At 40.3% G+C, this 25574-nt stretch overlaps 2 protein-coding genes and 2 long non-coding RNA genes across 5 annotated transcripts in view; 1 reads left to right on the top strand and 3 right to left on the bottom strand.

Moving 5' to 3' along the window:
* The window catches only part of LOC138965619 (uncharacterized), a 498821-nt gene extending 492930 nt beyond the window's left edge, over nt 1-5891 (bottom strand). The window contains exon 1 of the long non-coding RNA XR_011455487.1: nt 5638-5891. This is a non-coding gene — a long non-coding RNA (uncharacterized lncRNA). The remainder of the gene's footprint in view (nt 1-5637) is intronic.
* Nucleotides 251-3838, bottom strand: LOC138965329 (uncharacterized). Of its 2 annotated transcripts, XR_011455416.1 has the most exons (4): nt 3646-3838; nt 2672-2814; nt 1642-1871; nt 251-729 (listed from the first exon to the last, which is right to left on the bottom strand). It is a non-coding gene; the product is annotated as an uncharacterized lncRNA (long non-coding RNA). The 2 variants fall into 2 exon arrangements; XR_011455414.1 differs by lacking the exon at nt 3646-3838 and having other exon boundaries at nt 2672-2968.
* Nucleotides 5892-7287: 1396 nt separating the features above from the next.
* Nucleotides 7288-15632, top strand: LOC138965484 (uncharacterized). Its single transcript, XM_070337656.1, has 3 exons — nt 7288-7432; nt 9869-13048; nt 13784-15632. Exons 2-3 carry the CDS (start codon nt 9891-9893, stop codon nt 14109-14111), a joined length of 3486 nt encoding a protein of 1161 aa, XP_070193757.1. The 5' UTR covers nt 7288-7432; nt 9869-9890; the 3' UTR covers nt 14112-15632.
* An 832-nt stretch (nt 15633-16464) lies between these two features.
* Nucleotides 16465-25209, bottom strand: LOC138965526 (ATPase WRNIP1-like). The gene is made up of 9 exons (XM_070337713.1): nt 24710-25209; nt 24157-24452; nt 23348-23542; nt 22700-22926; nt 21750-21988; nt 21302-21457; nt 19886-19965; nt 18757-18922; nt 16465-18203 (listed from the first exon to the last, which is right to left on the bottom strand). Exons 1-9 carry the CDS (start codon nt 25098-25100, stop codon nt 18106-18108), a joined length of 1848 nt encoding a protein of 615 aa, XP_070193814.1. The 5' UTR covers nt 25101-25209; the 3' UTR covers nt 16465-18105.
* Nucleotides 25210-25574: the final 365 nt, after the last annotated feature.

Below are 25574 nucleotides of genomic sequence, written 5' to 3'. Positions count from 1 at the left end.
TAGCCTTCAAACGCAAAACCGCGTCACCATTTATGTTTATTCATGAGAATGAGGTATCCTACCAAGCCATTGGCTGCTATTTGTGTGTCAGCAGTGACGTAGCATTTCTGGAAAATCCCGGAACGGAGAAGACGGGTTTACCCGTCCTAAGGCGCTGCGGCTGCACAAGCGCATGACTGGTATACCCGTCATAAGGCAGTCAAGTGGTTAAAGTTACCTTTACTATGACTTTTTCTTTGGGGGCCTTCGGAAATTCATAATACATGTACTGTGACGTGCAGACGCATATGTGACGACATCATACCGTTTGCTAACATCCTTATTTCGTATGTAGTCGAAAATCCATGACACTGACAAATGAGCTCAGGAACTTGGCTTCTAGCAATTTAATGTTAAGTGTAAAAGCTTTGACAACTATCATTCACATGTGAAACATGGCAAATTTAAAATTGATTCCAAAGAACAAAATTTGAGACAGAAATAACTTGTTGTTTTGTAGACATGGATTTTATCTTCTTCCTAAAAGGACCAGGATGATTTTACAAATTATGAAAAACAACTCACTGTCGATGGCTTTTAGTCGCAGCGTACACCATGGTCTCTTTCCCTGCCCTCCCCCAGAGCCCCCTGTCAGCAACCGTGTAGCCTATGGAACACCTTCGTCATCACAGCATCAGTAGTCGTCTTTAGTTCATGTCCACCAACCACACCGAGCTCATGGTCATGGATCTGAAACAAACAAAACAAGCCAACTGAATTCCAAAAATCAAATATTCAGACAGCTCTTCTTCACATACAAACAATTCAATCTGGAAGCATCATACTGTCACCTGGAACAAAAAATCAATAATCGCACTTGCTTTAAAAAAAAGTTTTCAGAAGAGCAAATGGTGATTGAGTGTAGCATTGTCATAAAATGTAATCACACACCTCAGGTGACCTGCATCAATCATTCAATACTATCTCACAAATCTTCATTTGGAAAGCACAAACATAGTTAGAAGAGAGCGTCAACCGTGATACTATTCAGTGTGGACAATTTTTTTCTGACCCATAATCCGATGCCTACACAAAGTGAGAATCAGAACTCACAAGAAGGCACTGTTGCATGTTTGTGATTATTTGCTTGAGTGTAGCACTTGCAATTTTGAACTTGAGGAAACAGCGTAGCAATTTCTGTTACATCCCTGAAAACCTAGCAGATGGCAGCTCTGGCCACAGAGCAATATTTGCATTATTTCTCACAGATGCAATGATCACAGAAAACAAAGTGGTGCATGCATTTTCCGCACCCCACATGAGAAAAAGAGGCCCATCATTGTGCGTACCCATAAGCATAGTTTTATCATCAAAATGTGTTGGTTAAATTCACAAATGTGACCAATACGCATAAACCTTGCATGAATTCCCAGGATAATGGGAAACTGGTCATGACTGAGAACTGATGAACAGTTAAGATACACCCGTGAACCGTGATGACATCTGGCATCCTCCAAAAAGCACACACTCAAGGTAACATTTAAAGCCTAAAGAGCGTCTAACAATAACATATCACTCTCACAAGATCTTGCTACAGTTATCTGGGGAAAATAGCACAGGCATGACTGGTCTGCTTCAACAATAGCATTCAAAGCCACCTACCAGTGATCACTCCTTCGACAGATCCATCATGTGCCTTCAACATCTTCCACACTCAACAGTAAAAAGATGACTCCATCGAACAGTAGCACAGGCTCTGGCTCCACCATGATTCTTTGGCGACCAATTACTAAATTAGTCGCATCAGGTCCATCTGCTCCTGTAGAACCTTCTCCAGCAGCAAGAACTGATGTTTATCTTGCCGCTCTGCGCTGCTCGTAGTCTTGTGTCCGCTGAATAGAAGAAAAGAAGAACAAAAAGTCATTTACATGAAGCAATACATATTTTAGACAATCTGTCGGCCTGAAAAGAAACCATCAGCACTAAAAAACAATCTGAGCAAATGTTCAAAGTAAACGTGACATCTCTATATTTTTGAATTCAGGAGAAGATGAGGAATATATATATTGCAATCAATTTTTAAAGGGGCATACAGAGTGGCATTTGATGGGGTAAAAAGATGTAGGGACTCAGCAGTTGGAGATGAAAATTTTTGTGTGTATTTACTTCAAGCAGATTTTTTTTTAAATTTTTTTTAGACAGAAGAACAAACACACACTAAAAATCCTTGTTTAAAGTTGAACTGACCTTAACTTTTCCTCCAAACACTAGAACTTTTTGTATTCATTCAAAAATATTCATCAAAAAGGTTAAATTTTAAATTCAATTTTGCAGACTTTGGATGAAAAGTTACTCTTCTCTGGCATCCCGCGGACACAGTTCACACTTTCTCATCAATGAGATGCCTGTGTTAATTAAAAACAAACATCAATAAAACTATTAAAATAAAATAAAAATTTAAATATAAAAATAAAATCGACCAACCGCCCCCACCCGATTTTTTTTCCCTTTGCTGGAAACAATACATTTGTTTCACTAAAACAGTAAAAGAGATCAGCTGAATTTGTTTGACACATCTGGTTATAACTAAAAGAATAAAACACAAAATAAGCCAAAGTCACAGAACAAAAAGACGCTGTCAGTGTCACTATCAATGACTCTGAATGAGACACTCATTGCTATCGAGCCATACCTGTTCATCTTCACCTTGCCGGGACGGAACGACAGTCTGCGTTACTGGCATCGGTGGCGGTGTTAAGGTCACTGTCCATCTCAGCTTTCTTCACCTTCAGTTCAAACAAGCAGTGAGCACCGTCATACTCAAGTCAAAGCTTTCTGAAAAAATAATACTTGGAAGTTAAATAGGATCACATTGATTCCCAAACCTAACAGTAACAGTAACACGCAAACATCAAAACTGGAATATTAATTATTAAATATAAGCATCTCAATTTCACTAAATTAGTATATTTATTTTCTCTGTGATGTATTTTTTATTTTTATTTCAAAAAAAATCTGTTTTTCAACTTTATCACTGCACACGCTGACACAGCCTCTGCCTGCCTCTCTAGTCTATGCATGCCTCGGGAACAAGGGTAATTTTTCTCTTTTCCGAGACTCAGACACAGAATATTCCACTATCATGACTATGACTATGAGTCTATGTCAGTATGCGGAACTGAAAGTTGAACATCTGTGGAAAAATAAAAAGATACAAATAAAAAAAAACCAGATATATGAAGAGCCTATTAGTATTACTACTAAAGCTCCTGACAACTGCTGCCGCAATGACTCGACCAGATTAGGAACCAACCAAAGTTCACCAAGAAACAGACAATGAGACATAAAATGATAAACGAAAATTCAGTTTTTATGGTGCCGTGAGCGACCCGCGAATCGGGATTCGGATGGTATTTTCACTCTTCCACAACTCCTTAAAAACAAACCACTGCATCAATCAACTTTATGTTTTTGGAAAAGTTAGTTCATTCATCCATCTTTCAGACAAAACAAACATGAATGAATAGAACAGTGTTCTTCTAGGCGAAAAAAAAATCGAAAGTGTGAGAAATTCTCTCTCAGTCTCTGCCATCAAACTCGGAAGCCGAAGCCGCGAGCTATCAAAAATTCAAATTCCCAAATCTTTCCTTCAGTTGATCAACTTACCTATTCTTGAAAGAAGTCAATCTTCATTTCAGAGAGAAGGATAAGATTACCTTGCATCCAATAAGCAAGTCAAAAATACAAGTCAATATGAAGAAAAAGCAAAAAAACGCCGATACAATGTGGATTTGACAGACTTCTTGCCAACAGGAAGTTGGAGATTGTCTGATTGAAGTATGTCTGACAGACAAGGGAAATAACTTCAATAAATTGCTCTTTTCAGTCAAGGTAACTGTCTCCCCTGAAATTGAACTTTCATGGATATTTTCTTCCAAAGCAAAATAAAATAAAATGAAAATATGCTGAGAACAAATTTTATGTAACCATTAACATCAGCCTTTATTTTGAGTAGATAATTAGTTTCAAAGTTACTTTAGTTTACATTTTTTTGTTTAATCTGAATTTTTTAAATGTTTTTATCGTTTTGTTATGGGTGTTCATATAGATTTCAGTTATCTTTTCTGTTCATATAATATTTTTATTATGCTTTGCCTAGATTTTTCCACGACATTATTTTGTGGAAAGCTGATTCCTACAACAATACCAAATCCCCATTACAATAATCATATTACATGCTAAAACAATTATAATGATAATACAAATTAAAATAATCATATTTATTTTAAGATAAAAATAATCAGGATAACAATTAAGCAAATAAATGTTAGTAATAACAAAATGATTAAATAAAAATTAAATGGGAAAACCATTACATAAAATAAAAATATTTTATTAAACTTTTAAATGCATTTTTTTTAACCGAAACTGTCTTAAGATAAACTGATTGTTTAGATAACGGATTGAAAGTTTTTATGCAATTTTTTTTCTAAAAAAAAAAGAAGAAGTTTTTGAAGAAGAATAACTATTCATAACCAAAATTTAAAAGTAAATATTTTTTAATAACATAAAATATAATAAATTATTTCATGAAGTAAATGCATAAACCCACGGTATAAAATTAGGAAAAACAAAAATTGCAATCACCTTTTCATTGAATCCATGCGTGCTAAACACTGCGTGGTGAAGTCGTTTCGAATGCGACAATCTGCGTAAAAGTTGGCGAAAAGTAACGCGCGCGAAGCGAAGGTGTCACGAGGCCGTACGCATCCCCGCATGAAAAACGCAGAAATAACGCATGCGTCACGCAGAATCATGCTGGCTGGGAAACAGGCTCGTCACTTTCACTGCCTTTTGCACCAGCGGCGGACTACGTTCAGTTTCATTCTGTGAGTTCCACAGCTTGACTAAATGTAGTAATTTCGCCTTGCGCGACTTGTTACAACTGTGAAGAAGACGATTATTCTTACCTGGGAGCATTTTCACTTGGTTCAATATTCAAGCGATGCCCTTCCCTAAGAGTGATGTCCCTTTGACCATCCGAGGAACTGCGATGGTTTTCTGAGAAAGCATGATTCGATATCCTGTACATTATTAGAGGTAAGCCCTATTTCTGATTTACGAAAAGTATCTGTTTGATCCCTGAGTGGTATTTCACGACAGAATGTGCACAACTGTTCATGTAGGTTGTTTAATTGTTCAGTATACATGTGTTCTCTGCGTTAGTGACTCACTCGTGAAGAATCGCACTGGCAGTGGCACAGCAACACTATCACTGTTTTGTTGTCACTTATTAGTCGACTTAATTATTATTGACGTTAAGAGCTTAGCGACTTTCAGGTGACTGTATCACATCGGAATGAAATCATTTTCGCTTCCATATTTAGCCATTGATTAAGTCACAAGACAGATTATTTGTGTCACAAAAAAGTTTATCAGTGAAATAGTCATTACAATCACATGATCAAGGATGATGTAATCTTGTTTCCTGTAGAGAGCACATTGGAACAGAACGCAGGAAAAGTCTTTTTGAGAGCATGTGACAAGTTTGACATTTTTGAGTCACTTGAGAAAAAGTGACTCTATGTAATCGGTCAGTGTTAGTCTGTCCGGCCGGCCGGCCGGCCGGCCGTCTGGCCGGCCGGCCGTAGACACCACCTTAACGTTGGACTTTTCTCGGAAACTATCAAAGCGATCGGGCTCATATTTTGTTTAGTCGTGACCTCCAATGACCTCTACACTTTAACGATGGTTTCGTTGACCTTTGACCTTTTTCAAGGTCACAGGTCAGCGTCAAAGGAAAAATTAGACATTTTATATCTTTGACAAAGTTCATCGGATGTGATTGAAACTTTGTAGGATTATTCTTTACATCAAAGTATTTACATCTGTAGCCTTTTACGAACGTTATCAGAAAAACAAGGGAGATAACTAGCCTTTTCTGTTCGGCAACACACAACTTAACGTTGGGCTTTTCTCGGAAACTATAAAAGTGACCGGGCTCAAATTTTATGTGAACGTGACTCATTGTGTTGTGAATAGCAATTTCTTCCTGTCCATCTGATGCCTCATATAATATTCAGAACTGCGAAAGTGACTCGATCGAGCGTTTGCTCTTCTTGTTATATTATATGGCTGAGAGGTGTTTAAAGTTTTAGTTTGTTGTGGCATGACTGTATTGTGTTTTAAACTAAAATCTAATATGAATCTGGCTTACTTCATGGCTGACAAGCAAAGAGTATACAGTGTTGTTGCCAGGCCTCGGTCTTCGGTCTCTGACGCATTTCTTTCTGATTTGACGCATTGGACCCAGCCTTGTGCGGTCGATAGACTGATAGTTTTTACGTTTTGGTGGTCAACTGCATGACCGATACATATTCGTACAAGGCGGACAAGGTCTGCAATGAATGGAATGGGAGTTGCAAAGTCGGAAAACAAACCCCGTTCGAAATGCTCATGTTCGCTACGAGTGAAAATGCACTCGGTGCCGAGTCAGTGTTTGTTGTCATTGACACTCGAGGCTGCGTTTACGGAAATACCCGATCAAGCCGGTGTACCTATTTACCGAAAATGGCGCAAACAGCGGAAAGTTCATCAATATAATACTACGGCATGGTAATGCGAAGATCAGGCAGGATCCCTACATTCGTCAGGCTCTTTCTCCTCGCAAAGACGGTGTGCCAAAAATCAGCAAATGAGCGCCATACACTAATTTCTGTGAGAATCAGATAATAAACTTAGTGTTATCATTGTTCAATGGCTTTATTGTCATTTTTGCGTAAACAGATAGATTTAACTCCGGACTGTAAGTTATTTTGCATTGCATGTATCAAAGTTATGGCGGTACAATTTGGACCTATTAATTTTTTAAAGCCAGGACATTTGGACCTATTGTTTTTTTTTAGGGAGGTCCAAATGACCTATTGTCTTCTTAGGCTGGCAACAACACTGAGTATAGTTGAATGAGTAAAACTAAAAGCTTATGTACACGTATCGATCACCAGTCGGACCCGAAATTGTCACAGTTAGCTGTATAATTTCATGCTACAACTTGCAAACACAAAAAGTAACAAAAATCATAATTATACCAGTCTCCTGATTTGTACAAATATATGATGCTGATATCAGTACAGGCCGGCCGGAGCAGTAAAGTTTATTTATTTTAGGTGTATGAAAATGGTCCTTCTTTCACTCAATACTTATAATACCCAAACTGAGACCCTTAGCTTGGTCATGAATGGACACAGTAATTACCATTCGATTTTTCCTTCTGTATTTAAAAGGTTTGAAGGATAAAAAAAAATGTTTCCCTGGAAACCAGTTACAGACAACGCCGCTTACCTCAATCTCGTCGGGGCCCCCCAAAAAGTTCGAGGTATCCGAAGTTCGTGCTATCCAACACATCGGATAGCTCCATTTTTCAAAGGAAGACTTCAAGCTATCCGAAGTCGAGGTAAGTGAAGGATTTTTATTGATATAAAAAAGGCTGCTGGCCGGGACCAATGGTTCACTTCGACGTATCCGAAAAATCGAGGTAAGCAGCGTAGTCTGTATACACCAAGTTGACCATCGGCGCTTCTCCCAGTGCATGTGATCTACTACATTGTCGTCATTAGCACAGCCCTGTGACGTCATATTATAAAGCGTCATTTGTTTTTCTTCTTTCTATTTGAGCGTCACAGGCACATGATTTACGTGTTTTTTTTCTGCACTGAATAACGCACCAGTATTTGCTGTAGTCTCTCTCTCTCTCTCTCTCTCTCTCTCTCTCTCTCTCTCTCTCTCTCTCTCTCTCTCTCTCTCTCATGATGTTCCATTCATGTATTTTCTACTACTTTTTTTACATTTAGTCAAGTTTTGACTAAATATTTTAACATCGAGGGGGAATCGAAACGAGGGTCGTGGTGTATGTGCGCGTGTGTGTGTGTCTGTCTGTCTGTGTGTGTGTGTAGAGCGATTCAGACTAAACTACTGGACCGATCTTTATGAAATTTGACATGAGAGTTCCTGGGTATGAAATCCCCGAACGTTTTTTTCATTTTTTTGTCTTTGATGACGTCATATCCGGCTTTTCGTGAAAGTTGAGGCGGCACTGTCACGCCCTCATTTTTCAACCAAATTGGTTGAAATTTTGGTCAAGTAATCTTCGACGAAGCCCGGACTTTGGTATTGCATTTCAGCTTGGTGGCTTAAAAATTAATTAATGACTTTGGTCATTAAAAATCTGAAAATTGTAAAAAAAAAATAAAAATTTATAAAACGATCCAAATTTACGTTTATCTTATTCTCCATCATTTGCTGATTCCAAAAACATATAGATATGTTATATTCGGATTAAAAACAAGCTCTGAAAATTAAATATATAAAAATTATTATCAAAATTAAATTGTCGAAATCAATTTAAATACACTTTCATCTTATTCCTTGTCGGTTCCTGATTCCAAAAACATATAGATATGATATGTTTGGATTAAAAACACGCTCAGTAAGTTAAAACAAAGAGAGGTACAGAAAAGCGTGCTATCCTTCTTAGCGCAACTACTACCCCGCTCTTCTTGTCAATTTCACTGCCTTTGCCATGAGCAGTGGACTGACGATGCTACGAGTATACGGTCTTGCTGAAAAATGGCATTGCGTTCAGTTTCATTCTGTGAGTTCGACAGCTACTTGACTAAATATTGTATTTTCGCCTTACGCGACTTGTTATTTATTATTACTGAATGTTTGATGTTTCTATGATTCTAGTCGGGCGCACGCGTGAATATGTGTTTGTGTGAATGTAAAGGGCACATTGTAAGATTAAGCCTATGGCCTAAAATGTCTACCCTTTATGTGAATAAAATGTTCTAAGTCTAAGTCTAAGTCTCTCTCTCTCTCTCTCTCTCTCTCTCTCTCTCTCTCTCTCTCTCTCTCTCTCTCTCTCTCTCTCTCTCTCTCTCTCTCTCTCATTTCGACCTTCATAAGGACAAAATAAAAGTTTAAAAAGACCAGTCTATGACGTTTACATTTGTGTGTCACTTCTCGTTTGACGTCATATGGAGAGAAAAAAAGTCTGAAGGCCGCAAAATTGGGAGATCGAGCTAACCGATGTGATCAAAATAAGGTGGGACTTGGGCAGAAAATCGAGCTAAGCAGAAAATCGAGCTATCCAAAGTCAAGGTAAGTGAAGGAATTTTAGTGATAAAAAGAAGGCTGCTGGCCGGGACCAATGGTTCACTTCGACGTATCCGAAAAATCAAGGTAAGCGAGTTCGAGGTAAGCGGCGTTGTCTGTATCATATGTGGTTGCCTAATTCGACAAACCAACAGATACTGAGTTTATTTATTCTGAATACATGATTGTTACATTACTCGAAGGCATCATCTGCATCATCAGATTAAAGTCTGAGTGAAACAAGAGTGAAAATAATCCCATTGCAATTTGTTTTGCTGGCTAGTTTTATAACGCCAGGTGGGCTCATGCCAGCACTTGTCAAGTATAATAAGCAGGGCTAACACCAAAACAAAACTGAAAAACCTGAAAAGGCCAGGGTCCACGGTGGCAGAGCCAACCGCACGCTAGGGGGTCTGTGGGGAAACGCCCCCCGGAAGCTGAGTGTTTTTGTTTGTTTTTATCTTGCAGAGGCAGACAACAGCCTCTCCTGGTACCAACATGTATTTTAATAAATTATAAAATAATACAAATTTTGCCTCCATCAACCATCCAAAATAAAAATATTCTTTTTTAAGTTTTACTTTAAGAAACCAGATTTTTTTCCGGTTTTAAAAGTTTTCAAAAACAGGATTTCCGGCAAGAACCGGAAAGGTGTTAGCCCTGAGAAAGTGTTGCTTTGTGATGTCTCAAATGTTACCAGAGTGATCAGAGATTAAAAATGTTGCTCCTGTTTCAGGGTGAACAGAGCTGCTGACAACATGAACCCAACGGGCAATGCATCACCCTGTAATGGTATTGGTCCTACCATTGCTGTAGTTGGCATCAATGGCTGGCGGTGCTTCATCTGCAATACCACCTTTGAGCGATCCTTCAGCATTGAGCATCACATGATTATAAATCATCATCCACTACCTCAGGAGCTTACAGTACCAATTACGAACACAAATGCTACTGTAGCGTGTTCGGATGCTGCGTCCTTAGGGCATTCCCATCTGAGCACAGGCACTATTCACAGCGATTCTGCTGTCAATAACCTGCAGGATTTAATTTTAAGCAAGTCAGACCAAACTGGTAGGATTGAAGAATCAGTTTCTCAGGGACAGAAGGAAGTGAACATGGATGTGAGTGGGGCTCCAACGAAAGTTTGTGAGAGTTTGCAAAGAACAAATCCAGTTTCAGAAACTGCAGAGGATAACAGTTCACAGGGAACGATTCTAGGTTCCAGCAGGCCAAGCACAGCATCTTCCGAGACCAGAGAGACATTAGCAGACATTACCATAAGGGCTCTACCTGATGATGTCAGTATGCAACAGGACAGACCTGTGATTGTGAAAAAGGAGCCAGGTGTTAACATCTTAGAGTCAGACACAATGCAGCCTCAGGGAGCTGGTAAAAGTCAGACTGGAGGTACTCAAGCTACTGGTGAAAGATCAGTGAATGAAAATCTTCGAGTGTATTTCACTGCACCACAGCATGCAGCTTGCACAGGGTCTATTTATTATCAAGGAGCGAAAAATCAGAACAGTCCCACAAGTCCACAGGCCAAAATCCCCAAAATGTACCCAACCAGTGGTGATACTGAAACAACATTCGTTCATTGCAAACCAAACAAGCGTCGGGTCTGTAGTTGCGGAGAGGCTTTCGACACAAAGCATGAGTTTCGACACCATCGCAGGGTTGTTCACTGTAAATTGAACCAGAAGTTTTTCATCTGTCCAATTTGCAATGCTCAGTATCAGTACAAGCGGGGACTGAATCGACACATAGCTATGAAGGGTCAGGTAGCAGTTGCGTGCACTGAATGTCCTCAGAGATTCCATGACCAGGCTTCTCTAGAGTCACACAGAGCTGCATGTCATGGGACTGACAGCCCAGTGGGACAAAACAACCAGCCTTTGGTCGCAAAAGAAGAAAGGCTTAATATTCAGGATGTGCCGAGACAGGGTCCATACTGCAGGAGGGGCAACAACAGTCATGCAGGACTCATGCTTCCATGGGAATGTTCAAAATGCAAGAAACATTTCCCAGAGAGGCCAGCCTTCCGCAAACACCTCATTGAGTGTGGGATCTTGAAGTTCCCAGATAAGCATCGGACTTTTGAGTGCAACCTGTGTGGAGCCGCGTTCCAGTGGCTAGTGCCCTACTACAAGCACTATATAAATGTTCACAAGACAGCTTCTTTGATACAGCCTACAAACAGCCCTGCACACTTTGAATCATTTTATTCCCTGGAAAACTCGCCTGCCAATTCACCATGTCCTTCCATGACGTCAGAAATCAACTCTGCACTAGCTGACGTTGACCTGAACACACACGGTGCTTCAAATGCCTCCGGAAGTTGCATCTCTTCAGCCAGCACTACTGATTCAAGTAGCAAACAGATTTCAAATGTTGGGATGGGGGAGCTGAGCATAGATGACAGCTGGAGTTTGAGAAGTTCCAATCCACAGTCACTGTCCTCAGATGCCGGATCCTCTGACTGGACAAGAGACTCAGACATCATTATCCTCAGTGATCCAGAAGGCAGTGTGACTGTTGACTCTTCGTCGTCTGATGATAGTGATGAAGATTGGGAAGTGATTTCCGGTAACTCGGGTAAGATCTCAGATGGTGCAAAACCCGCACCTTCAGAGCCTGTTTTCCCTGGTGTGCACATCGGAGGTGTGTTTTCGAGTGGAGCGCACCACTTTCCAAGACCAGGATTCGCTCCAATGCGGCCTCCACCTCCACATCCTCGTCACTGTTTGCCCCCACCTCCACCACATCCCCCTTTTCCTCATTTCCCTCCCCCTCCTCGTCACCATCACGACCACCACCACGGACCCCATCATGGACACCACCATGGGGGGCCTTTTCATGGTGCTGGCTGGGGGAGGTTTCCGCACGGCAGGGGGATGCACGGCCCTTGGTCTATGTGGGGGCACGGTGCGTTTGGGGGACGTGGCTGTTTCTTTGAAGAACATGATGAATATGATGAGGAGACTTTGGGCAAGAAACAGTCAAACGCTTCTGAAACATCAAAAAAAACTGCTGGTACCGGCAGTGATCCTTCAGAGGCACACCCTCCTAGTAGTGCTTCCAGAAAGGAAGGTGAGCCCTCTGTACCCTCAGAAGCATCTTCAGATGGCACGTCCAGCTCTTGCCCAGTCCCTGGAGCTGAGTTCTTTCCATGGACAGGGAAAACCAAAGAGGGCAAGTGTGCCAAGAAAATGATAAAACAACTGTTCCGCTCCATCATTGCCAGCTATCAACAGGGGCGGACATTCCTGTTCTGCCCAGACTGCATGCAGGCGTTCAGCGAAGAGTCTGATTTGGACGCACACTGCAAGGTGACTCACTCTGCAACGTCACAGTATCTGTGCTTCCTGTGCCAGCAAGGCATCAAGAGCCCTCTGGAATACAACCGTCACATTCGCCAGCATTGTCAAGAGTTTACGCAGATGCGAGGTCGTGGTTGTGGCCGAGGGCGAGGTGGTTGGATGATGGGACAGAAAGGGGGCTTTCGCCATCTCTTTAAAAAATTGGTTAAAGAGGGGCCGAGTGCATTTTTGCCCAACATGAGTCCTTTTGCACATGGACCTCACTCAGTAGACAGCAACCAAGATCTTGACGATAGTGAAAGCAATCCTGAACATTTCAACGAATGTCCCATCTGCTTCAAGAAATTCAGAGCCAACAGTCGGGAGAACTTTTTTGAGCGACATGTGAATTCCCACTTCGGAGTTGAAACGTTTAATTTCAAATGTGAAATTGACAACTGTGGTAAGACTTTTCTTGAGAAGGCGAAGTTCACTGCGCACCAGGCAACACACTCTGCACCTCAGGCGTTCACCTGTGATGACTGTGGCAAGTCTTACCTGAACAAGACCTCACTCACCCGGCATCAAAGAATCCACAATGGGGAGCGTCCATACAAGTGAGTTGTCATGATATTAACTAATTAAGCAGTGTTTTTCTTATGTAGCATTGAATGACTTGCGAAATGAATGTGAATTATCTGGTAGGTGAAACCACATTGGAGGAGAAAGTAGACTGGGAATCGTATACATTTTGAAATTAAGAATATAATGTATGACGTGTAAATGTATCTGTTTGACACAAAAATCAAAGCCCTCCTTGGCAACTTAGACTATCCATTGAACTTGTTAAATGGACAAATTCCAAAAATAGCTTCGTCAGGTTTGTATGTGTTGTTGGAGAGTGACCTTTTCTTGCAAAACCTCTGCCAATCATTGGAGGGGCCATTCACTTGCGACAGGAGTATCGGAAACACATGCCGTCTACGTGTTTCACACAACAGTTGTGAGTTTTGAGTGTCGGTATTTGTAATTCCCCTCCGTAGAAAATGAAAAGATTTCATGAGACCATCGACTTAGTAGATGACATCAGTTATACCGTTGTTGTTTTTCTGCTTCAACAATCTGTAGTTCTTCATTTCGTTTTCATTTCATTTCATTTCCTCTCTGATCCCAATGCTGGGAAATTGAGGTCGCTTCCTCCCAGTGGAAAGCTTGGAGCAACAAGAATCGCGCTACCTATAGGTGTGTGCGTGTTTAGGTGCAATCAGCCGTCTGCAGAATATGACACGAGGTCTGTTACGTGCCACTCGGTATATTTCCATACTCACAGTAACACTCACTTGATGTTTCAGGTGTTCCGAGTGTGGCGAGGGCTTCATTGAGAACCGCGACCTGGTACGACATCGGGCGGTTCACACCGGCGAGTCTCCCTTCAAGTGCGAGGAGTGTGGGACAGGCTTCACCCTCAAAGCGTCGCTGCTGACACACAAGCGTAACAAGCACCAGGGCCTAGGACCTTTCACATGCACCGGCTGTGCGCAGGTCTTTCCTTCCGCAAGTGCACTTACTCGACACCATGCAGTATGCAGCAAGAGTGAAGGTGGTGACACAAAGGTGGAAGAGGGTGAAACAGAAAGTCATCAGGTCAAACAGGAACCTGCTGACATGGATTTAGATTAGTAGAACTAATGTTTTGAAGACTTTAGTGGAGTGAAGCTGTACTGCTACTCTTATTTCCATACATGTGTATTTAATACATGGGGAAACTAGGGCGTGATGGAAAGGTGTGAGTTGGTGAAGCGGAAATCCATGAGGTCTAACATGGATTTAGATTTATTATAAGACTGACTTGTTGAGTATTGTGGACTGTATGTATGCTGTAATGCTGTACTGTTCCTCTATTTAAATACATGCTTATCGGTCTGGATGTATCATCTATTAGAAAACTGTGGCAGATGATACATTGTACAAAGACCTGTGTGAGTCAGTGAAATGGAAAGCAACATGTAAGAAAGCAACATACAACATACATGTATAAGTGAGAGCCATCAACTCCGATTTGTAGAATATTATAACACTGATGACCAAATATAGTGGACCTCCCTTCAGACATGGGACTGGTCCGATTTTTATCGGAATTCCGATATTTTCCTTAGCTCACAGACCAATCTTGAGATCGATGCAAATTCGTTGAGAAAAAAGGGGGGAGGGGGGTGGTGGTATGAACCGTTCAGCTGAAGCTGTCTGCGTCTGAAGTCAGTGCATTCGCACCCCAGCACTCGCGTGAACCCATAGCAGTATCACGGGTCGCGTTTGATTGGCTGTCGATCTCCGACGATTATCGCTGGGGCTTAATTATTCACCGATGGCGGTTTGTGGGTTGTTTTGATTGGCTGCCGATCTCCAAACGCCGAAGGTGAAAAAGGTAGCAACATGGCGTCTGGATTCCGTATTGTTTTGTCGGCTGTGGAAGCTCTTACGATCGACGACCAAAGTGTGAAAAACAAGTGGAAAGCCAACTGGCTGTCAGAAGTGACTGTCACTATCAACAAGAAAGAAAGGCGCCAGCTCATTGGCGACAGTATCGCCAAGATATCCATTCCCGGTCAGGCCGTGTGCACGTGGTGCGACAACGGCCACTGCGTGGTGAAATACGGACTTGGTGTAGCATCTATGCATGGGGCAAGCTAGGAAAAGATAACTCTCGCTGCAAACCACGCCCACTCAAAAATCCGGTCGGCGATTTGGCTCTGGACCCCAGGGTCAGGTTACGGCAAAGTACGTCGTTTTGAGTGGTTGGTTGTGGACGATACTGACCGGTACCACTAGCAGATACATAGGGCTAGAGGTGCATCGACATTTTTTTCGCCAGGTCGCGAGAATTCTATAAAATAAATGCAAGCGAACTTTTGTCATTTTTTTCTTTTTGCGATAGGGCGAGTGCACCACCGAAATTAGTTGATGAGAATATAGTCGGGTGTTTCATCTTTCATTAGCAACTGAAAAAATAAGGGGAAAGTTTTGTGTGTGTGTGATTGTTATAAATCACACTTTTGTTTAAAATGCTAAAACATATTATTCTTGTGGGTTTTATAGCTTTTTAAAAAGGCATGATCTCATTTTTTGCTATCAGGAGAGGCCCCAAAATGGCCTTTATAATTCTAACATTCATTTTCTCCCTGAACCCCCTACCGGGGCGTTGCCCCTCCTAAGCGGCCCCTGGACCCCGGCTTACTTTCCTACTTTTTGAACATTTGCTGGTCTCATGTCTGCCCTTTCAAGACTGTGCTTTTTTCACCTGTTCTGCTCATAACAGTTTACAATCTGTAAATTTACTATCTTCTTTTTTAAGACCTGATTTTTTTCGGATTTGGAAAGGTCTCAAGTTAAAAGGGAGTTCCACTGTACCCAGGAGAGTTAATACGGAGTCTTATACATGTGGATTTTTTTTAATAGGATCAAGAATTGAGGACTTAACATCAAAGACATTTCTGCTGTTTTTGAGGACTTACATGGACTAAGATTCTTAGATCAAGAAATGAGAAATGAATTCCTTGAGGCTGTACTGCCTTGTCTTTCTTGACTGCAAAATATAGGACCTTTCAACAATACATTGTGTGTGTCTGAGAACCATTTTGTGAGGACTGACATCTTTCTGGACTGCAAAAGAAAGGACCTTTTGACAAGTGACTTAGAGTTAATACATTTTGTGTGTCTGAGAACCACTTTCTGAGGACTGACATCTTTCTAGACTGCAAAAGAAAGGACCTTTTGACAAGTGACTGAGTTGATAAGTTTTGTGTGTCTGCATATTGTGGGGACTGACATAGATTTGTATTTATAAGATCTAGGATGGACTATGGTCAGGACTCAATACCCAAAATCTGTGCCTCTTCTGTAATCTTCATGTGTGTATGTATGCTTGATGAGAATCAGTGTGAAAGCAATTTATCATAATTGATATGATCTTTCATATTCATGTTTATTTTCAATGACAATTAATACTTTGTATTGGTAACCAGAAACCAACAAGTCATTGTTTCTCATGCAGTTTTATTTTCTTCGCTGCAGTTTTCTAAGGTTAAGGTGGCAGTTATTCCTTCAGTAAATATGCATATATTCATAACAAATTTTAAAAAAGTGTTGAAGATTCTGTAATATAGTTTCAAAGAAGATTTTTTTTATTTATTTTTTTACAAAGAATGATTTGTCTAATTAAAGACAATTTATATAAAGTTAATCTTATTAATAACATGTTCTTGTTTTTATTATTTGTAAAAGTATTTGAGATGAGTGTGATATGTGTGGGCACGGCTCTGCTCTAGGAAGTTAATACTGTACATAATATCCATCAACACTAAATCAGTTTCAGTAGATGTTCTTAATGACAGAAACACATACTGACAAGCTTTACAATATAATTCTTTTCCACAGAATTCCTCACGAACACACTGACTTAACAGTTAACGTGAAACAAATGTGTATGCTTCCAAGACCTCTGCATTGAATAGACTTTCTTGCATTTGTCTTCTGAAAACAAAGCTATGCAGCCCTTTTAGTTTGAGCCATGCACCTTTAACAAATTTAACAGCAGAAATAAAGAAGCTGAAGCCATATAACTCAACTTATACCATGGTCAAGGCTTTGTAAGCTTACTGGAACTAAAGAGAGCTAAACAACAATGATGTCCTTGGCAGTCCAGCATTGATCTGACCAACCAAGAACGCTATCCTGGCACTGGCAAAAGACACCATAATCATGTGTTCAGATTGTTTTCTTTTATCACATCAATGTTGGTCTGGCTCACACTGCCTGCAGAGTACTGATTATATTAACTGTACTGTCAAAAGTGTAAACCTGCCATACATTTAGTTCAAAAGGTACTAATGCACAAAACAATAATGTAAAACATCGCATGAGAAGTTACCACTGGTATTGATGGGAAAAATCTAATCTATACATCAACATGCAATCACAATCTGTTAAAAGCTGAGTGCAAGCATCATAGTCATCTCCAAAAGTACAACCTTGACCGTACTTTTTGGGTCGTGGACAACCCGGCAAGAGCCTCACCAAAGTGTCTGTATCTCTGAAACTATTGGGAGTTTTTGATTAAGACTGTAATGTAATCCTCAAACAACATAGGACTCTCTCGTCAACCACTTTCTGAAGGATTATCTTTGTAAACAAACATATAAACAGTCACATAATTTGAACGGCAGTGATCCCTATTATCCTATTCGGATGGTGTGGGTCATGTACGGCCCAAATCTTTAACATTGATTCCTTCTAATTTATGGGTCGTACACGACCCAAATCATCCGGACTGTGTAGTCCAAAGTGTGATCCGGTGAAGGTTAAACGAATATGTACATGTATGTAAATCAAATAAATCTTCAGTGTTCAGTTCCATTCACTTTTCTAGAATCTTAATCTTATATAAATGGCGTTGCAGTCAAGTTGTAACTTTTACAATGCTTCAATTCTCCTTCCAACAAATGTGTAGAGATGTTTATAGAACAACAGGGCCATGTAACCACTCTTCTCTGCTTAATATCACAGATTTGTATGGTAGAATTCGCCAGTATTGTTATACTGATATGACCAAGTACTCGGGCAGGTAATTGTTTACATTCCTTGTTTTTACATCTTCCAAATGCACGTAATGATGTCTTTATGAGAAGAAATCGGTGCCCACAAGTTCTTCAGGAAAGTAATCTTGGTCAACAGGCCCATCATAGTTTGGGTTGTACTTGTAGCCTTTGGCGTAGCCTGAAACACACACACACACATTCATGCACACACGTACATGAGCACACATACCCACACATGCACATAAGGTTAATAATAATGTAGCATCAGAAATCACTTTCCTGCCCAATTGAATGAATAAAATATTTTAAATGACCAAATTGCAAGGGTGCCTTAAAACTTTGTGAAATACAAAAACAATTGTGTTTTGAAACCGTCTAATGTAAGACTGCCTCTTTCCCAGACCCTGCGGGTCATAATTTGAAGACAGAACAGATTAGCAACATAAACACTATTGTTTTTTCAGCAAAGCAGTAGGCCCCATCATTTTGACTCAAACAAGTATTGCGCCTTGTCTTCAACTGGCACCATTACACTTGTCTTGTTGAATAAGCGGAAAACACAGTAACTGAAAGCCTTTTTCTTTTGGGTTAGGTGTTGGGTACTTTATAAAGGTCTTACTAGAAAGGTTACTTCCACTTCCAGTCATTGACACAAAACCTCTTATTATCTAACTGTTCCCCATAATGCAATCTTTACCTATTGCTCAACCTATCTTTAGACGCGTACTCACCTAAGCTTTTCATCAGGCGTGTGGAGGCGTTACGGAGGTGGAGAGGTACGGAGGGTAGTGGGCCCTGCTGCTGCCGAACGCAGGTCTTGGCTTTCTGATAGGCCTGGTAGATCTCTACAGACTTTGGTGCTCTGGTCAGGTACACTGCGCACTGTGCCAGCAACACCTGAAAAAGTTTGTGGTTTTTTTGTGCAATACATTTCAAATTAAATCAAATTAAATTAACTTTATTTACCCTAAACTACCTTGTAAAAGCCCACCCCCCTTATGTACCAATTTCGCTCAAAAGTAGGTATGGACATTTACTAGGTACTGTCCCCTATGCAGGATCAACGCATCGTGAGAAATATACGGTTTTTGGTCCCTTGATATAAAAATGTCAATGGGATTTGTTTCTGTTCAAAATGTCTACCCTCTACGGTCTTTCTCTGTGACACACAAGTGTTCGTGTGTGCGCAAGTACCTCGCAAGAATGGAAACTTAAACCACACACAAAAATCCCTTTGCTGGATGGTTGAAGAACATATGCTCATATCTTGGATGTTAAATGAATGATAATGACTCAAGATCAGCTTTGTATACCCTTCATTGCAGCGCAAGTGTCTGAGCAGGAATCACAAACTTTCACAATATGAATAGTGTCATAAATGTAAGTCCCCCAAATCGCCCCAGTCCGACGCAACCTCTTCAACCTCAGATGAGTCTCCTTAATCTTCATCCTGTTTCGGCATGGCTATCCAGAGACTGCAGTGACACATTTAACGTTTGAAATAAATGGTTACCATGACCGTATCATAGCATCTTGTTATTATGCATCAGAATGCTTTGTCCGTATTGCGTGCAGATTTTCACAAACAATTAGAACAAACTTTTTTTCTCCTGCCATCCTTGATCCAAATGTGGGGGTTGGGCGTTAACAAGGTATACCCTATACACAGTTTTTATCAACAAAACTAATTCAAATCTATGGAAATGGCGACTCAGTCTAAATATATCAAAAGCTTTTCAGAAACGTCACATGCCCCCATGATCAAGTTCTCTACTTTTCTGTATAAAAGGGGAAAAAGTTGTCTGTAGGCTTTGAAGTCAAACAAAAACAACAAAAAACAATTATCTTCAAACCCCTCACCTCACACTCTGGCATACCGATGAGATGACATCCCTGGTAGGCTGCAACTGCTTGTGTCAGTGCTTGGGGATCTGCCAGGCCTGTGTCAGCAATGAAAGATAAGTACAAACTCACATGATTATAAAACGAGCCGCAACATGTTACAGATTAAAATGGCAGATACTACCTAGGTCTAAAGAGAACAATATCGATCAGCTTCTAATTACTCCCACGTTCCTGGGCTTCAGCTAGCTCCTACATAAACTCAAAAGGTTTACGAGTGCATGTTTAACATTTATGATTGTTTTCCGCCTGACCATTAAAGCAGCCATATGCTGGGTTTCTTTTTGTTTTTAGGAACACAATCAGTATTTCCCAGCTCACCATATGAGATGACACAATATCTCACAAAATGACATAGCTTCTCGTTACTTTGACTGTCATGTGATGTCCCTTCCATTTTTACAGTGCCATAAATAAATAAAGCAAGTTCAGGTTTTCCCGACTTTTTCACAGTGAAAACAAATAAAAAACAAGTCGTGTAAGGCGAAATTACTACATTTAGTCAAGCTGTGGAACTGACAGAATGAAACTGAAGGCACTGCATTTTTTCACAATGACCGTAGTCCGCCGCTTGTGCATAACGGAGTGAAACTGACGAGCCTGTTCAGCGCGGTAGTGGTTTCGCTGTGCTGCATAGCACGCTTTTCTGTACCTCTCTTCGATTTAACTTTCTGAGCGTGTTTTTAATCCAAACATATCATATCTATATGTTTTTGGAATCAGGAACCGACAAGGAATAAGATGAAATTGTTTTTAAATCGATTTCGTAAATTTAATTTTGATCATAATTTTTATATTTTTAATTTTCAGAGCTTGTTTTTAATCCAAATATAACATATTTATATGTTTTTGGAATCAGGAAATGATGTAGAATAAGATGAACGTAAATTTGGATCGTTTTATATAAAAAAAAATTATTACAATTTTCAGATTTTTAATGACCAAAGTCATTAATTAATTTTTAAGCCACCAAGCTGAAATTGAATACCGAAGTCCGGCCTTCGTCGAAGATTGCTTTACAAAAATTTCAATCAATTTGATTGAAAAATGAGGGTGTGACAGTGCCGCCTCAACTTTTACAAAAAGCCGGATATGACGTCATCAAAAGTATTTATCGAAAAAAAGAAAAAAACATCCGGGGATATCATTTCCAGGAACTCTCATGTCAAATTTCATAAAGATCGGTCCAGTAGTTTGGTCTGAATCGCTCTACGCACAGACAGACACACACACACACACACATACACCACGACCCTCGTCTCGATTCCCCCTCTATGTTAAAACATTTAGTCAAAACTTGACTAAATGTAAAAAACACCCTTAATTGTCTCCAGAGTGTCACAGATTGATTATGACATTAACCTCCTGACTTACCGACATCTTCACTGGCAAAACGTATGAGGCGTCGAGCAATGTACAAAGGATTCTCTCCTCCTTCCAACATGCGTGCTAACCAGTACAGAGAAGCGCTTGGGTCAGATCCGCGCATGGATTTGTGAAGTGCTGAAATGATGTTGTAGTGCTCTTCCCCTGAAAATGAAATATAAAAAGAAAATGACGACTGTATCAGTCATGAAAGCTTAATCATTCAGTACGATTTTGCTGGCAAGTTATACAACAGAATCAGAAAAAAAAGTGTTGACATTTCTCCATTACCTTAGTGCCTTCTGTCCTTAATTAAAGGAGCAATTATCTTCATCACAGTCCCCAATATTCTCACCAAGATTGATCGAGCTTTCAGTTTCAAACACCAGTTTTAACTCCAGAAATTCAACAGCTACACAATTACCATATACTGAAACACACATCAAGATCAACTCACCTGTTTTATCATACAAAACATGTGATCGCTGCAGCCCTTCTTTGATATCTTCTGTTGTGACAACATTACCACCAGGACCGCCTCCTGTCTTCAACTGCTCTGCACAGCAACTCCCCTTGGATGCGTTAGGTTTCTTGGACTCTACCGCCATTTGCAGACCATTCAGAGCAGCTCTTGCATCACCGTCCACCAGGTTGGAGAGCATCTCCAAAGCTTTGCTGTCAACATGCACCTCTGACCTGCCAACAATCACAACAATGAATACAGTGGAACCCCCCTTTTAATTAAGACCTCCAAAAATCTGGGAAATTCAGGTCTTAAACAGGAGGGAGTCTAAAAACAAAAAGGAGGTAAATTTACAGGGGTTTTGAACAGAAAATGTGAAAAAAACAAGGTCTTAAAAGGGAGGAAGTCTTATATTGGAGGGTTCTAAAAAAAAAGGGGGGGGGGGTTTCCAGTACTGTACCAAAGTACATGTACTTATAAAGTGGTTAGAGGCTGACTTCACAAACAAGATAGATCTCTACATTGTACATGCATTCATTTGTCACCAATCTGGTGAAAGCATTTTCCTTATCATCATAATCATATGAAGCTAATACCTAAATCAGCCTTTCTACGGGTTCCTGTACTAGCAGCATTTTATCCATACTATAAATTAATGACAGCTCAAAAATCCACATATCACTAAACATAAAATCAAAAAACAAACCCAGCAAGAATCAAAACTTAGTACGGTACTGCTCGCCAACCGGTTCTGTGTTTAATTTTTCTGGAATTGAAATCAATTAGTAGACATAAATTATACCTTCAAACTGTTCAGCTACAAAATATATTCATAAAAAGAAAAATGAATCCTTTTAACCTGCCGTAAAAGTCTACTATCTTAAAAGTGGAAAACAAAAAGCAACACACAAAAAAGACTCTAGTACATCTATATCTATACTGACTCATTTGCAGAAGCTGCTGTGGGAATGCTTTCAGACTCCATGACTGCTGCTCCTATGTAAGGTAACGCTCGCTGTAAGATGCTGAGGATGCTTTCCGCTGCCAACTTGTCCAACACGATAACACGGCAGCGACTAAGCAGAGCGCTGTTCACTTGGAATGAAGGATTCTCTGTGGTTGCTCCAATCAGCGTTATTGTGCCATCTTCCACATGAGGAAGAAGAATATCCTGTGTGAGAAAAAACCAAAAGCTTGAATACAAATTATAACTGGCCTTTCCGTATAACTGTCGATACCTGTAGAAGCTTATTTAGAAGCTTGTTTCAAAGTAATAAGCAAGAAACATATGTATGTTTTATGAGGCAAACATTGTACATGTAGTAAACTTTCAAGTTGTCCCTTTGCAATCATGTTCTGTTGTCTATATCTGAAGTGACATATCCGCTGCTCATAACTTATTCAACAAACGTCTATGTCTGTGTTTGTCGTTTATAACGCACAACCACTACAATTTCTCATGTTAGTGACAATAAAGCTAATTTGATCTGATTTGAACAAATGTTGAACATCTATTATTTTGTACTTCTTTCTATGCACATTTTGATTTCTCTCACTGTTCTTCCTTTATTCTATAGCAGAGAACTCGTTACCTGTTGCGCTTTGTTGAAGCGATGTATTTCATCCAGGAACACCACTGTCTTCTTGCGAAACATCTTCTGATCATTACGTGCGATCTTGATGGTGTCCTTGACCTCGTTGACCCCACACACAGCCGCAGACAGGGACACAAACTTGGCGTTACCTCGCGAGCGACAATTGTTGGCGATGATCCTGGCCAGTGTTGTCTGTAGCAATGATGAGTGGTATTAAAAGGGGAAGTTCACCAACATGACTAAAACAGCATGCCTGTCTCATAAATCACTCTCAAAGCATACTAAAAGTAGCTAAAATGTGGTCTCTTAACATGCTCCTAACCAAAAAAAAGCTGCTCAGATACAATGTTTCATGTCTGTTTTAACAGGCAAGCCTTGTCTTTTTTTATATGAATAACAAAATGGGAAAATCAAGCCCTGTATGGCTTTGACAAAATCAGACCAAAATCAAACTGATAGATTCCTGTAAAAAAACAAAAACCTCCTTGATCATGCAAACCCTAAAAATAAACACACATTTAACCCATGAATATACAGTGTTGTTCCCAAACTCAGAATATGACCTGGATTGAAATATGTTTGGGTCCAAATGTCCTGGCAACAATATTATTGTTCTGTCAGAAGATTGTTTAAATGTCAAAACTATCGAAGTATCGACCGGTCAGGGATCAGACCAATGCATTGGATGGTAAAAGAATTGCGTCAATGACTGAAGACCAAGGCCTGACAACATAACTGACTTTACAGCTCGATCCCTATAGCCCCAAAATCCCTAACATTAACAGCTGCATGGACACTGAATTTACCTTTCCACAACCTGGAGGCCCCCAAAGTATGACGGAAGGAATATGATCAGATGACAACAGTGAATACAGCATGCTTTCCTTCCCAACTGCCTTGTCCTGGCCCACATAATCCTCAAGATCTTTGGGTCGCACACGCTCTGCCAGCGGAGCAAATGATTCCTTACTGGAACTGGGTTTTGAAGACAAAGGCTGAGATTGAGGTTGGCTTGTAGGAGTAATAATGCTTTTTGTGGATGGTAAGGATGGCACAGTATGTTTCCTCAAACTGCCTGGAGTGTGGAAGTGCTTTGATCCCTCTGCAAAATGAGATTAAATTTGTCAAAAACTGAAAACAAACGATGCTACTTATATATAATAGCTTTCGAACTGCAGTAGAAAAGCATGTACTTTTTCTGCAACGGTTTAATTAAAAGCTCATGACTATTTTGAAGTCCTGGAAATGCTGAAAGTGACATTTATTTCAAAGTTCATAGCACAACTCAAAAATAAAAAAGATTTTTTTTATAAGGCTACAGATGAAACACCAGAACAATGTATACTATCAAAGCCTTACCTTGATCTGCTGCTGACTGCTCCCTAACAGACGTCACTTTTACATGATCTGCAGTTTCAGTCTTATTATCACTCACTGTGCTGGCATCCCGTCTCGCATCTTTTGCTGCTGGGGTTTTTCTCGCCCGTTTAGGAGCGCTCGATGGCGCAGATGACACAGAGGAATCAGCTTGGGTAGAACTTTTCATCGGTTGTAAAGAACCCCAGTTTGATGAACCTTTCCGCTTTGTGGGAGCATTTGAGACGCGAGTATGCCCTCCACTCTCATCGTCTGCTTCTGCGCTCTGCCTTGCCGAACTACGATCATTGTCATCGCTGGAATTAAGACACTCATTCACATGCGAGTTTATCGTTGCTTGTGGAAAGGTCTGCCCACAGATCGGACATTCCATTCTTTGGTTTAACCTGTTTTGTGCCAGAATCGTGCAACTAGATGATGAAAGAATAGAAAGTAAAACCCAACTTAGCTTGAGAAATCGAAAGCGCGAATTCTTGACACGGGAGGCCACTCTCTCGTATGGTCAAAGTTTCTAAACGTCTATTCACCATAACGAGCCATAAGAAGGTAGAAGATTCGAGTGAGGGAACAGTCATAATTATTGCAGTGAAAATGGGCAGAGCAGTTGTTTTAGGAACACGATTAGAGTTTTCCTTATTGTGTTTCATCCATTTGGGTTTCTTTCATTGGAATCTGCGATTCCGTTAGCATGACAATGTTCATTATACTGAATTTATGCCGGCCTACGCTATGTAATGACCGTCATACTGAGTTTGCATCAGGTTGGTGGATCCATGGGATCACTATGGCCCGATGAACACCATGCCATCGAATTTCCAGATACATGTATTAATCACTCAAACCATTT

The sequence above is a fragment of the Littorina saxatilis genome, linkage group LG1 (genome assembly GCF_037325665.1).
Source record: "Littorina saxatilis isolate snail1 linkage group LG1, US_GU_Lsax_2.0, whole genome shotgun sequence".
Lineage (NCBI taxonomy): Eukaryota > Metazoa > Mollusca > Gastropoda > Littorinimorpha > Littorinidae > Littorina > Littorina saxatilis.
The sequence above is the reverse complement of the archived record's forward strand: the minus strand, read 5'-3'. Positions and strand labels throughout refer to the sequence as shown.

What these genes read in the sequence shown, in the direction of transcription:
- LOC138965484 (XM_070337656.1), top strand. Translation starts at nt 9,891, where the DNA reads ATGAACCCAACGGGCAATGCATCACCCTGTAATGGTATTGGTCCTACC. An exon ending in AATGGGGAGCGTCCATACAA is followed by an intron (nt 13,049 to 13,783) that starts GTGAGTTGTCAT and finishes TTGATGTTTCAG; the next exon opens with GTGTTCCGAGTGTGGCGAGG.
- LOC138965526 (XM_070337713.1), bottom strand. Translation starts at nt 25,100, where the DNA reads ATGGAATGTCCGATCTGTGGGCAGACCTTTCCACAAGCAACGATAAAC. An exon ending in GCAGTCAGCAGCAGATCAAG is followed by an intron (nt 24,453 to 24,709) that starts GTAAGGCTTTGA and finishes CTCATTTTGCAG; the next exon opens with AGGGATCAAAGCACTTCCAC. An exon ending in TCGGTATGCCAGAGTGTGAG is followed by an intron (nt 18,923 to 19,885) that starts GTGAGGGGTTTG and finishes AAACTTTTTCAG; the next exon opens with GTGTTGCTGGCACAGTGCGC.